The sequence below is a fragment of the Carassius auratus genome, chromosome 27 (assembly GCF_003368295.1).
Source record: "Carassius auratus strain Wakin chromosome 27, ASM336829v1, whole genome shotgun sequence".
NCBI classification, from domain to species: Eukaryota; Metazoa; Chordata; class Actinopteri; order Cypriniformes; family Cyprinidae; genus Carassius; species Carassius auratus.
The window spans coordinates 25,163,153-25,177,197 of record NC_039269.1 but is presented as its reverse complement, the minus strand read 5'-3'; the positions used below and the strand labels follow the sequence as shown (position 1 = coordinate 25,177,197).

The window sequence follows — 14,045 nt, the reverse complement described above, 5'->3', positions numbered from 1 at the left end:
AGTAAAAAAAAAGGGTCTAAACAAATATGTCAGTGGGTTTTGATGTGAGACTTTTTCACTGGATGAAGCTTTTTTTATGGACAATGGACTTGTAATGTGAAATAAATAAATACAATTGAAATTAAAATAGCCAGAAGTGACTGTTTAAAGTTAATCTTAATTATGGATTTGTTTCTTAGAAACACACTGTTTTTTGCCTGAGAAGATGTCATTTGCTGGACTGGAGTGGTGTGGATTGCTTGTGTGGATTATTGTGCTGTTTTATCAGCTGTTTGGACTCTTATTCTGACGGCACCCATTCACTGCAGACCATCCTGGTGAGCAAATGATGCAATGCTAAATTTCTCCAAATCTGTTTCGATGAAGAACGAAACTCATCTTTATCATTAACGACCAGAGGGGTTTTATTCTAATTTCTAATTCTAATTTTTGTGTGAAATATTCCTTTAATAAGTGAGGAATTAATGTTTTTCTGTTGTTAATAGTACAACTTTGGTTTAAAAAAGACGGTACAATCAGGTTTGCCCCTTTTCTCGCTCAGAGTGGCTTAATGTGCAAATAATTCTGTCCTTGTCTCTTCTATGCATATTTGCCCTTGGCAATTGTGTCAGATGTTTGTAGAGTTTTCCACGCTTCAATACCAGCCATACAAAGATTGGATACAAACAGACCAATAAAAGTGTTTCCTGTATCCTTGGCAACAGTACTGGAGCTGGCTGTAAATGAGGCAATCAAATTAATGCTGGAACATAAAGCGGGGAAAGAGAGAGTAAAAACTGGAACACTCTGAGCCAGGCACGATTATCCATTTTACACCAAATTTAGCATGGAGTTAAACATCACACATTTGGATGAGATTCTCAGCCACTGGTCTCCTATCAAAACACATATTGTCTGTTTAATTAGAATTGGAAGCGATGCATTTTGGTTGTCTTGCATAGAAGTCCCTAATTACCAAGACCTTTGCAATCCAGTTGTGGGACTGTTTTGGCCAACAATGAGAGAGCAAGAGCAATGCTTTTGGCAAGCAGGGGGAAATATGGCCTTTAAAATGACTTTAAAATCAATGTAATTTCAAACAAAATGATAATAGATGAATTCAGATAAGAAACACAGTCATTCGACGTGTTAAAATCCAAGCACGTCTGTGTCAGGCCCCATTATGCCATTATGCTGCATCGCATAAACCCCAGATTTAATGCACCACCAAGCTGGGAAACTGCCCAATCCATCTAAATGTGACTTCGGTTTTGATCGTGGAAAGGTCATCGGTCTTAGCAGCGAAGTCTGAGTCTGCCATCACAATAACTACTAGATGGATGGTTTCCAGAGCTGTGTGTTCCCGAGATTACAGTGTTGTGAAACGTGCCGTATGCACCATTAACCTGAAATATTATGTCTGAGTAATGAATGGTACCAGGAGATGGCACACTTAAAATAGCAGTACATCCATAACTCGCAGCACTCCATAAATACACTGTAGATACAGATTGCAAACCCAGCATGTCTCTGTATATATAAAAACTAAAATCTGTAATTGCTGCAACTGGGAGGCATTTAGTGCAAAAGCAACAAATTATGCTTGGACTTTATTTCCTCAAGCAGGTCAGACTGGACTCAAAACAACATTTAGGCACATAGTAACCAGTTTTGTCAGTTCTTTGATTAATGTCTTGACCTATGAATCAAGTTTAGATTTAAAATAGGCCTATTAATGGTAATTTTAGGTATGAGTTGAGGGAAAAGGGAACAACTCCACCCAAACAGAGCTAGCACACAGACATGTGTTTAGCCAGTACTGAAATCACAGGCATGAACACCAACAGAGAGACCCAGTGGTGCACACTGGCACTGAGCCTATTTCCCCCCTCAGTTCAACACTGTACATTTTGTTTCTCTCTCCCTGACTCATAATGCTAGTTTAAACTATTATTTTCAAGAATATATAAAATGTAACTCATAATAATCTAATTCAAGATATTAAATAAATACTTTCATTCAGCAAGGACCAATTTGTGAAACGTAATAGTAAAAACAATTGTTAAAAAAAGATTTTCCATTTCAAATGTTCTTTTCTGATAATAAATGTATCTCGGTTTCCACAAAAATATTAAAGGGGTAGTTCACCCCAAAATGGAAATTATGTCATCATTCACTCACCCTCAAATTGTTCCAAACATGTATGATTGAAAAAAAAATGTATCTGTTGAACACAAAAGAAGATATTTTGAAGCATGCTTATATTAATAATAAGACATGTATATGACTTTCTTCTTTCCCCTATAGTCATGAATGAAAGACTTCACCTTTCTAAGTATATCACTAGAATAGCTGTGCATATGCATTGTATTGATGTCATAAATTAATCTGCCCTTTTCAAAGAATTTAGTATCGCTACATCCTCCCACAACAGACCTTCGGTGGAGAGCACGGGAAACAAACTGAAGCCAACAAACATGTTGTGATGCCACGGTATATTTACAAAACCAACTGACATGTGTTTTGAATGTTGTGATTATGAGACAGGACTTAAAGACCTTTCAACTCATCCGAACACTTGATGCTATAATAATCCAACACTACGCAGAAAATACTACCTGGAACATTATATAGAGGGTTGAATGGGCACATGAAGAGAAGAAGCTGAAAAACGATTGCCAACAGCAGGTGTAAATGTCCACCGTTAAGCATCTGTAAATCACACAAGGGTGTGTGACTGGTCTGATTGTAAAATTAAAGATTTGGGAGTTCTACGTTTTATGGAATCTAGAAAATAATGTGGATTTAGTACTTTTCCCCAAAAAAGAACTAGTGAGCCTCAGCAGAGTATACTGAGATGAAGTCGAAGATAGCATCATTTTGAGACACGAGCTCTTTGCAGAAAAAAAAAAGGAAAATGAAAAGATTTGACTCCATTCCATTTGCGACGAAGTGTGAAAAGTGTTAAATGGATTTCAGAATTTAAAAGAGTCCATCAAAAAGTCCAATTATCATCCCTATGTGCATTCACACGGACAGACTGCACTGAGATAAAAGAGTGTGCCTTCTTGCACAGCAGTTCTGGCTTCTTCTCATCAGTTTGCCCTTGGGACAAAATGATATATCTGTCATCTTTCAGATATGGAGTGAATTTTAGTCAGCAAAGAAAGCCTGCTGTCTTACGGAGGTTAGAATAAAGCCATGTTTGACATGTGTGATCCGTCACTGAAGAGCTTGCTGTCATTGCCACTGAATATTTCGCAGGTTTATATTTATCTTCAACATAATGTATTTTTGTATTCGATGTAGTGGCGCTTGCTAGTTCAATTGTCATCAGAGGTTGGTTTTTTAGTATATTGTTATATGGTTGCTTAGGCATTCTGGAAAGTTGCTATGTGTTGTTGCATTGTTTTTAATATTTGCCAGTATGCTTTTATGATCCGCCGTATACGCCAACCCCCCTCTCCCAGAGTAAACCCCTGGCAGTGTTGTAAAAAGAAAAAGGGCATAAACATATGACAGTTAATACCATACATTCGTTAGTTACAGAACACATCCAGAACCTCTTCAAAGTCCAAAAACGCTGTCCTTAAACTTTGGATGCTTTCTTTCTTACTGCATATGTTTGTAAGTTTTTAAGAGCCAAGGTTGATATTACGTTTTTCTGCCAAGGAAAGGGCAGCTAACATTTTTCCAGCATAAGGCAAAAGAGCGTCTGGCTTTTTATAGGCATAAGTCCACCATCTTTCTTTTTTAATAGAAAGTGAACAGCTGAACTACTCGACTTTTCGAATCAAACAGATTTGGAAACACTAGGCATCAAACATTTGCAGACTTTGTAAACGGCTACAGAGGAAAAACTGGGCATCATCCACTGAAGGACTGAAGGACTTAATTGGTTTCATTCAGTAACATGCATCTCCCAGCGATGAAGCTGAACACACTGTAGTTCTAAAATCAACTCAAAATTTCAATCGTGTTTCAGATCCTCCAACTGGATGGAATCAAAATAAATGTTGAGTTTGCACCCATCATACGCTTAGCAAGTGATTGCAAAATCAGTGTGTAAAGTGGGGTAAAAATAGTTTATTTATCAACCTTGCATATGCACATGATCTTATAGTGCATGCATTTGTAGGAGTTTTCCTTTCAGAAGCAAAATTTATAGGAGTAGAGCTAACTGTGCTGAGAATTTCAGGCAGAGAGCAGTTTGTAATCGTGCCGTAATCTAATTTTTTTCTTACAGTCAGTGTTCCCTTTCAGGTCAACTGTTATGTCAATTGTTTCAAGCGAATCTTCCCAAGTAAGTTAGATACAAACAAAACCGCTTTGTCCTTAGTGAAACTTGTGCTGAGCCTCTGCTCTTTGTTGTGCTATATTCTAAGGTATACAACTTGTAGGAGCAGTCTTTTTTTTTTTTTTTTTTTTTTTTAGCACATTTAGATTTTTGCATTTCCCCATTCAGGAACTAAATTGCCTTGAAAGGGAGTTTGACCATGTCCAAACAGAAATGCAACTGGAACCGTTCCCTTAGCATGCTCAGAATCGTTCGGTTTTACAGTGTAAAAATGCTTTATGTTTCTGCCCTTAGGTTTAGGGGATCAAATCACTAATCCTAAGTATGAGTAATCATAGTGGTGATGCTTGCTTTAGTAAACGCCATTGATCATCCATCCAAGCTCAATGACAGGGCTTTGACGAAAAGTGGCACATGGTTATTTCTGTTCAGTTCTTCACCTCCATGCTTCAAAGGGGCGAGGTCAGGGTGTCGGGCAGGCTAGGAAGGACTCATTCCGCACATCATTTGGCAGGAAATTGCTGCCCTACACAGTTTCCCACACTGGCACACGGCCCACAAAGCCACAAATCTGCCAGCAGCATTATCGGGTATTTTAAAAACCCTTACAGGTCTCAAGAAGAGCCAGAGAAGGCCGACGGTTATTGACTCAACATGCTTTCTTGAAATTTCATTGCTCTACTTTGGCTCAAATCTATCAATACAGGTATGTATAGAGACCTTGGCCTTGCAACGGATTGAAACGGAAAGCTTTGGATTAAAGAATATTGATTAGTAAGACAGAGCATGCATGTTGGGTTTAAATGCTACTATGCCTTTTGATAAGCACTCAGAGGACAGCAGAGCACATTTCGTGAAGGGAAAATGTTTCCGAAATACATTGTCACTCATGTACTTTCTTTGATCCAAGTTGTCCTGGAGTCAAACGTGACTGCTCTACAAAGCCACGTCAAGTGAGAGACATAGAAAAATGTAATAGAAAGCCACTAAGCCGTTGTCTGTTGACGTGAATGAACAACAGATTTTATTTGTGAATTCCAAAGAATACAGGACTTTGTGTGCATTGATTTTTAAATCCATTTATCAAATGGATGCAACGTTTTTAGACGGTTTCAATCAACTAAAAACCTTTATCGATTAGTTGTGACAAAAAAGGCCTATTCATTCTCAGCAGGAACTTGTAAAAATATGAGTGCTTTCAATCATCTCGTTACTTAAAAATCATATGACATTGGACAAAAGGAAAGAGCTTTAGCATTTTTTGCCCAAGTAGACTCCTTCTCCTTGTTTCAGGGATAAGGATTTGGGCTATTTTCCAAACCAGGGTCAGTGAATCAATAATGCATTTACTCTAGAATGCTTTATGTTTGGCATGGTTCTGCATTTAGCAAAAGCATGTTCCGCTTAAGAAATGGTTGACATTGCCGATACAGCATGTATACGTGAGTGTGTACTTGTAATAGTAATGTAATTCTCTTCATGCCCTGATGCTCTGAGTAATAACAAGGCAATCTTGAAAGTGGGGCTCTATCAGCCGTCAACTCCATTGCTGCCCTCTTTTGACCTGCTCTTCTTAGCTGCAAATAAGAGTGCTCAAGCTTTGTTTGAATATGAATAGACTTGATTTTAATATGCATGGGCCACCCTTAAAAAATGTTTTGGGAGCACTTTCAAACGTGCTAATCATGTTTGAGCACTGTATGTTGTGAAAGTGCTAATAGTTTGAGTTGATTAGTTTAGAAAACGACCAAGAATGGACACAGTTCCTATTTAAGAATTAAGTTGAGTGGAATAGGCCACATCTCACAGGATGCTGAATATATGCACGTAGATTCAAATATAAATCTGCATCCTGTTCCAAATAATTTCCAATTAGGCTGGACATGGCATACTTGAAAATCCAGAAACTGTAGTTTGTCTAAAGTCAATGTTAAAAGGGATTTGAGAAATATTTATTTAAAAAGGATTTTGTTTCCGAACTTAATTGAGATTTTAATGGAAGCAGACATACTCAAACAAACCACTTGATATTGCTGAGGCATTGCTCAGTCTGCCCCTCGAGCTTTCTTAAGGCCATATCCTCTCAGATTTATTCAGAAACTGCACTCACGGAGTTATGGACCATCTTTCCTTGCTGATTTATGCAGTAGTTAATTTATTCTTTAAATATAAAAAGTAAAACCAGCCTATTGTAAAATCAACACTACTGGCTTCTGTACAAACAATGTGTTAAACTGTGAGCGAGTCAGAGAGCTGTATGAAGGTATGAATGAAATATTTATAAACTCAAATCGTTTTCAATATGTACATTTTTTAGAAAATGTAATATTCAAATGCCTTTTACCATAAGTTCAGTGTCTGGTGTGACAGAATGTAAAATGTTTGTGTGTCGTTATCCAATGATTTCTCTGTTTTTTAGGTCTTCCAGATCTCACTGACAAGTATCAGACAAGATGTTCTTTGTGAAGAGAAGTCAAACAACAAAACTGCACAATACTTCTATGTACCTTAACTGTCATTTGTGTGATTGTCATTGGTGTCATCTGTGGCCAATCAGCACCTAGGACTGGAACTACTGTATATACATTTTATAAATTATAAACTATTTCACAGTTTGGACTTCTTTTCCCAGGGTGATTTATAAAACATTGTGGGGAAATGATCTGAAGGTAAAAAAAAAAAAGAAGGAGAGAAACGGCGCAGAGGGCTGCGGAGGACAGAGCCATTCTCCTGGGGTTGGGAATGGTGTTCATCTCGGGCATGATGTACTTTGTGATCTGTATCACCATGGTGCGTACTTATGCAGACAGGAAGTGTTATGTCAGTACTGCTTTAATAATATCAAGCTGTGAACTAAAACAATAACTACAAACCCGATTCCAAAAGAAGTTAATTGTTAATAAAAACAGAATGCAATGATGTGGAAGTTTCAAATTTTAATATTTTATTCAGAATACAACATAGATGACATATCAAATGTTTAAACTGAGAAAATGTAGAATTTTAAGGGAAAAATAAGTTCATTTTAAATTTCATTGCATCAACACATCTCAGAAAAGTTTGGACAAGGCCATGTTTACCACTGTGTGGCATCCCCTCTTCTTTTTATAACAGTCTGCAAACGTCTGAGGACTGAGGAGAAGTTGCTCAAGTTTAGGAATAGGAATGTTGTCCCATTCTTGTCTAATACAGGCTTCTAGTTGCTCAACTATCTTAGGTTTTCTTTGTAGCATCTTCCTTTTTATGATGCATCTATTGTTTTCTATGGGTGAAAGATCTGGACTGCAGGCTGGCCATTTCATCATACGCAGCTATGATGTTGTAATTGATGCAGTATGTGGTCTGGCATTGTCATGTTGGAAAATGCAAGTTCTTCCCTGAAAGAAACGACGTCTGGATGGGAGGATATGTTGTTCTAGAACTTGGATATACCTTTCCACCTTGATGGTGCCTTTCCAGATGTGTAAGCTGCCCATGCCACACACACTCATGCAACCCCAGACCATCAGAGATGCAGATGCGAAAATAAGGAATTGAAGCCAATCCAAAAACTAGACGTTCAGAAATGCTCACTCTCAGTCGTTTTGCATTTTAAGATGTGTAGACGTTGGATTGGCTAACTAGCCTTTGGAGGGCAGGGTTGTAGAGTGATTGACATTACAAAATGTTAAAAGTTAGCAAAAATGATTAAATCACAAACAGAATCCTGAAAACTCCTGAGCAATCTCTTAGAAATACAATTGTCATTATTATTATTATCAAATGGAAGCTTGAAAAAAATTAAGAAGATATGATTAAAAAGAGTTGCATGTAATCTGGAGGAACCCTCATCATACTCATGGTCAAGATCGCTCAGTACCTTTCCATACATGAACAAACTGGCAAAGCCCCAAAGCACACTGATAGACAGATTTCGTGAAGTGAATGAAGGAGCTTTCATTTCTTCTTCAAATGTTTTTTTTTTTGGCCTCCTGCTGTTCAAGGATTGACTGGAAACTGATACGGTAGTCTTCCATGCCTAAGCTTTATCATAACCACAACTCATTTCTCTGAAGTGCTGCTCTATTCCAGATGGAGTTAGTGCTGTGTAGAAGGGCATTATTAATGTGTGTGATACAATATACAGAGTCATTGTGCAATATAATCGAAAATCTAACCTTCTGACACTATTTCTAATCTGTTATAAGCCTTGGGAAGTATTATTATTATTGATTATTTTTTTTATTAATAATTGAAAAAAAATTCATTTGAATTCATTGAAATTAATGAATAAAAATGACTGATTAATTATTATAATATTTTTTCAAATACATGCAATATTTGACATTTGTTAATGTTTAGTTCACTGATGAATATGACTAATGTTCTTTTTAGATGTGTCATATCTCATTGAATGGGAAATATTCATATATTAAGCAGTTTTATTATTGAATTGTTTCATACAATCTTTTTTTTTTTTTAAATAATAATAATTTGACTTCAATTAATTCACAACCCATTTACATGCAATGTGAAGTGATACAAAATGTTGAACAGGGAGAACGTAGAACGGGGCTTGGTTTTATACAGCAGGATTTCATAGATTGGATCAGGAAAATTGTCTGTTTCAAAAGAAACAAGAACTGATTTTTCTGTGTTGGTTTTTCACGCACATTTTGAATTATGCATTGCATTGTGTTGTGTTTAAAGGTTGAAGGAAATGTCAGTAATCTTTTCCTTTTTCAGCATATTATATTACGGATTTCTTTTTCTCACTGTCATTAAAATAAATACATTTTTATTTTGCAGCCTTTCCTTCACAAGATATTACTTGCTTGACTGGAGTGGTGTGGATTACTTTTGGATTAATGTGATGTTTTTATCAGCTGGCTCTCATTCTGTTGGCACCCATTCACTGTAATGCTAAAATTATTAACATCAGTTCCAATGATGCAACAAACTCCTATACATTCAGCTAATTGAAATTACCCTCTTAACTGCAAATATATAACCTCTTGAATTGGTTCATTGATTATAATGAACAATCACAATGTTATAAAAAGCTATGGCCACAGGGTGTAAGGCACTAATGTTAACTTCATAAGACACTGAAAAAAGTAATTATGACTACTAACCTGCCCACCGCAGTAGGGGCACTTTCTACTGTTTTCTATCTAACTGGGTCCTGCTGCTCCGTGGGTCCTCCAGGCCTCCATCTTAAGAGCCTGTAGATCCTTCCCTCCGTCACTTTACTCTGCTTGCCCAGTAACTCCTCTCTTCTGATCTCAGTGCAGAGGAAAGCAAGATGCTGGTTGAGCTTCACCAGCCCCACCAGCAGGATTCCACCGAACAACATGAGGCTGGGCCACAGCAGGTAGTACAAGGCCATTTGAACGGTGTATTTCCTCCTGAAGATGGCGTCATTTGGGTGTGCAGCACTGAGATAGCATGTGATATTCTCCCCATTCTCCATGAGCTTTAACCCATTTGTGATGTTACTGGCCTCAGCCTCTTGGTCTGTCTTGTTTCGTTGGCATTTCGGAATGTAGAAACACTGAGGGAAAGATTATGCCAAGCATTAATGAAATCTAAAATTGAAATAGATATTTCAGACCTTTACATGGTCAAAGACTATAAAAAATTAACTATATATATATATATAATCTTTAAATAGTAAATGAAAAAGGCAAAAAAAGATTTTTTGTAAAATACAGTGTTTTTGACTCACTGAAATGTCAAAATTAGTATTATATTTAACATTTTTTTCTTCTTCATTTAAATAAAAAATTGTCAGAAATTTTAAAATTACTGCTAAAGATGGTTTTTGTGATACTCCAGTATCAATAATGCAGAACTTATTAAAAAGCCATTTGAAATGTTGAGCTTCTTTGTCATTTATGATACATAGTTGCCATGCATGATTATACAATTTAGATCATGTTCAAAATTTCAGTTATTCAAAATTGATTTCAAAATACTGATGAATTATCTAAGTTAATGAATTGGTCATTTATCATCATCATCATCATCACCATCATCATCATATAATTATTCAGTGTGACCATGCATAAAATAAGAAGTTCAAATACATAGAGACAAACAGATAAAGATAAAATAAATAGTTAATATAGTTCAATGTATAATTGTTTGACTTTTAAGATGCAAATGGAGCTTTAATTCTAGAATTATGCAAAATTATTTCACAAATTTTTTATTTCGTTTTTTTTTATATTTGTGTAATAAGGAGCAAACCGAAATAAAACTCGTAAATTAAAACGTCAAATCTAATTTGAAGTTACAGTCTGTGTGTGCCTTTATCATGCTTTTTTTGGAGCTTGGCAGCACAATCATAGTCTATAAAACCAGAAGAAGGAATGACAGGGTGATTAAATTGTCAAGTACCTTTGGCTTTTGTTTGACAGTGTCTTCATCGTGGTAAAGTCGAAGTGTTTTTTCAGGGGTGCTGTTCACCAGAACACGCAGGCATTTAAAGCCATCAATGCCACGGCAATCCATCACTTCATCTACCAAATCAATATTCACCAGCGTGCAGTTCTTAGGTTTCCAGTCACTGTTACAAACACACACATTGAACAAATGATGTGAAGGCTTACAATCTAAAAAATTTTCAAAAGTATGGCTATGCTATAAAACAATTTTTCATAAATATTTTAGAGCACAAAAGTGTCAGTTAGGAACATGCTTAAGATCATCATAATTCATTGTGTTGATATTAGCAATTGATGTTCAGCAAAAAAGAAAATGACAATATGAAAGGATCCTATTCTATTAGTAAGCAGTCTTGTCCTGAAGCACTGAAACTGACCTGTAGAGACTTGGTTTCACCATCACGATTCCCACCAGAAAGTATGTGAGGATGGAGAAGGTCATCATGGTGAAGCCCAAGAGAACGGCTCGGTCTTCTCCTACGCTGGACTCGGGGATTTGAGCTCTGGCTTTCTCGTTGCCCTTCATCTCCCGCGCGTTCTTCCACTTGCCTCCATTTTCCTGAATGACGTCTCTAAAAACAAACAAACAAACAAACAAACATAACTTTACGTTACATAACTTCATACGCGGTTCTTTGTCCATGAAACACAAAAGGAGAAATTCTGAAGAACCATCAGAAAATCATGGCAACCTAAAGCTAAAAAACAACAACATAAACCAATAAAACCATAAAAGCAGATCAAACTTTCAAAAGCAACTCAAAGGAGTTAATATACATATAAACATCTATATACATTTTGCATAGTTATTTATATTGTATGACTTATGACTTGGGTGGGGGGTTACTTAAAGAATACTTATTATAGAAAGAATATAATTAAGTGTTAACTGGATGTTAAGTTTTTGGACAGTTACTTGCATGTTATATACAATTAAATGAAAATGTATTTTATTAAATGCAATTTAAATAACTTGTACGCATTTAAATATATCAATTTAGTATATTTAGTCTATATTTAAACTATAAACCGTTAATGTAACATCAGATAACACACTACTGTACAGTTGAAATTATAATCAAGTACACTATTAATCAAGTGCAGTACTTTACAAATGCTTTAGTGTTTAAGTTAAGACACCAGTGATTTAAAACTATCTGACATTATAACAAAGTGTGTTTTTACGCATTAAGAAAGTGTGCTCTCTTTAAGTACATTGGCCTTTTATTTAATTATTATATTATCTGTAACTACAGTTTTTTTTAAATACACTTTAAAGATTTTAAGTACACGACAAGTCCACTTTTAATACAGTTAAGCACTTTTTCACAGGTTGGAATAACATGAGAGTTAATAAATTATGCAAATTTAATCTCTTCATGATGTTAAATTAATCTAAGGTTAAATATAAAACAGTAGTGGAGATGAAGTAGATGAAGGACTGTCGGTTACTATATATTTGGAATAACTCAATGCTTAATACATTGGTATCTCATACTAGCATCACAAAGACTGAGGCAGTGGATGTGATCTCTTTACGTACCGCATGTGTCGTCGCCGCGCGCCCTGCAGGTTGATGTTAACAGGAACACTGAAAGACCCCCGCGGGGACTGATTCAGCAACATTTCTGTATTACTAAGTAACCCTTAACTGGGTTCCAGCACTAAATTAACACAACACTGACCCCAGTTTGACAAGGTCAATGTAGTATACATCCAGACACTGAAGCAGCGTGCTGCATAGCCCTCAGACCTGTAATGCACAATAGCGTGCTCTTAAGGGATTGTTTTCTTCTCATCCAGATGAGATCAGCGGAATATCCTTCCTTTGCCTGAACAGGGATGCCACAGAGGGTTTCTATAGGAACCCCTGCAGCCAGACCATAATTACGTCCTATGGGACTCCTGATTTTGTTTTTCTATTTTCACATATAAACTACAAAAGAATGAAGTAAATGAACACCCCCTACCAAAAATACATATAAAACAACACCAAGAGCAAAAAACAAAAACCTGTGTAAAAGTGTACTCCCAACCCTGTCTGCAGGAACTCATGGATTTATCTTTACTGTCCTGTAACACAGATTCTTAAATGATTTAAGTTTCAAATCTTACCTCAAAACATGTGTTCTTCTGTGCATGATAGCTTTATGTAACTATTAACCAAGACTGACTAAACGATTCACTACACTGAATGACAAGACTAGGAGTTTTAGCTTTATGAGAACAACAGTGCATCAATAATAAATGAGTTTTTTATCCAAAATAATGTTAATTATTAATGAATGATTTACTGTATATGAAAAGGTAAACAATTTGTTGGAACAACACTGTGCACCTGATCAGCAGCTGGGCTGTAAGTATTGCAGCTTATAGAAATAACATTCAAGTTTTTTTTTTTAGGTGCTAATATGTGTTTGATTTAGCTTTTCTGATTTGTCTTCCTGAAAATAAGTGAAATGACTCTCATTTACTTAAAGTTCATTTTTATATTGGTCTAATAAGATATCATGGTTTCCGACCTATTTTGTTCAGTTTGTCTAAAAGTAAATAGCACCATAAAAACTAAACAAAAAACAAAAACAAACCATTTTGTTTAAAGAGTAGCCCATCTCCGATTGACAGTCAAGTCTTGATCTGAAGAACAAATACTGTTTTATGATGTATAATTAAAACACTACAATAAACATGAATGTGTTTCAGAGTTGCCTTTATGTATAGCAAGTACACTAAATCTAACACTGGCTAACAAAATGTTATTCGTTTTAAACAGTTAAGCTTTAGTTTACAGTGAATTAAGTTGTAAAATGTCAAAATATTGATATATTGACCTACGTTTTTGTAACATTTTGGCTTATGTTCTGGCATTAATAGTGAGACAGTAACTATAAGGTATTACTAGTTGGCTGTTAGTTTGCTATAGACAACAAAAGTGATATTGGTTTAAATAGTGGGTTGGACTTTAATTAAAGGTGTCTTTGTTACAGTGTAATTATATGTTTATGTACCGAGTAATATGAATTAACTAAATGTACATCATATATGGTAAGGATTATGGTTACTTGCATGTATATGCATAATTTATTGTTATTATAAAAATAAGTACATGTAACATGTGTAACAAGGACACCTTAAAATAAAGAGTTACCAAATTTTGTATTGAATTTTAAATGCAAAACACGGAACAGGAAGATTTTTTAAAACAAATGTTCTAAGAAGTCATTAACAAATATTGCATAATTCTTATTAGGATACTAAATATGAAAATAAAATACTTTACACGTTAATAAAAGAATATTCTTGAGTGCAAACTGAATGCAAGGGTTCCGAACATTTAATTG

The 14,045-nt window shown here is 35.6% G+C and overlaps 1 protein-coding gene across 1 annotated transcript; it reads right to left on the bottom strand.

The window, feature by feature from the left end:
- Positions 1-9,333: 9,333 nt before the first annotated feature.
- On the bottom strand, positions 9,334-12,330 carry LOC113046433 (calcium-activated potassium channel subunit beta-3-like). Its single transcript, XM_026207288.1, has 4 exons — positions 12,248-12,330; positions 11,082-11,276; positions 10,654-10,826; positions 9,334-9,823 (listed from the first exon to the last, which is right to left on the bottom strand). Exons 1-4 carry the CDS (start codon positions 12,328-12,330, stop codon positions 9,426-9,428), a joined length of 849 nt encoding a protein of 282 aa, XP_026063073.1. The 3' UTR covers positions 9,334-9,425.
- Positions 12,331-14,045: the final 1,715 nt, after the last annotated feature.

Bases quoted from the DNA above. Each gene is read 5' to 3' on its own strand.
- LOC113046433 (XM_026207288.1), bottom strand. From the start codon at position 12,330: ATGTTGCTGAATCAGTCCCCGCGGGGGTCTTTCAGTGTTCCTGTTAAC. The intron at 11,277-12,247 runs GTACGTAAAGAG...GTTTGTTTTTAG, and splicing joins GCGCGGCGACGACACATGCG to AGACGTCATTCAGGAAAATG. The intron at 9,824-10,653 runs TTGACAATTTAA...AATGCTTGGCAT, and splicing joins CAAACAAAAGCCAAAGGTAC to AATCTTTCCCTCAGTGTTTC.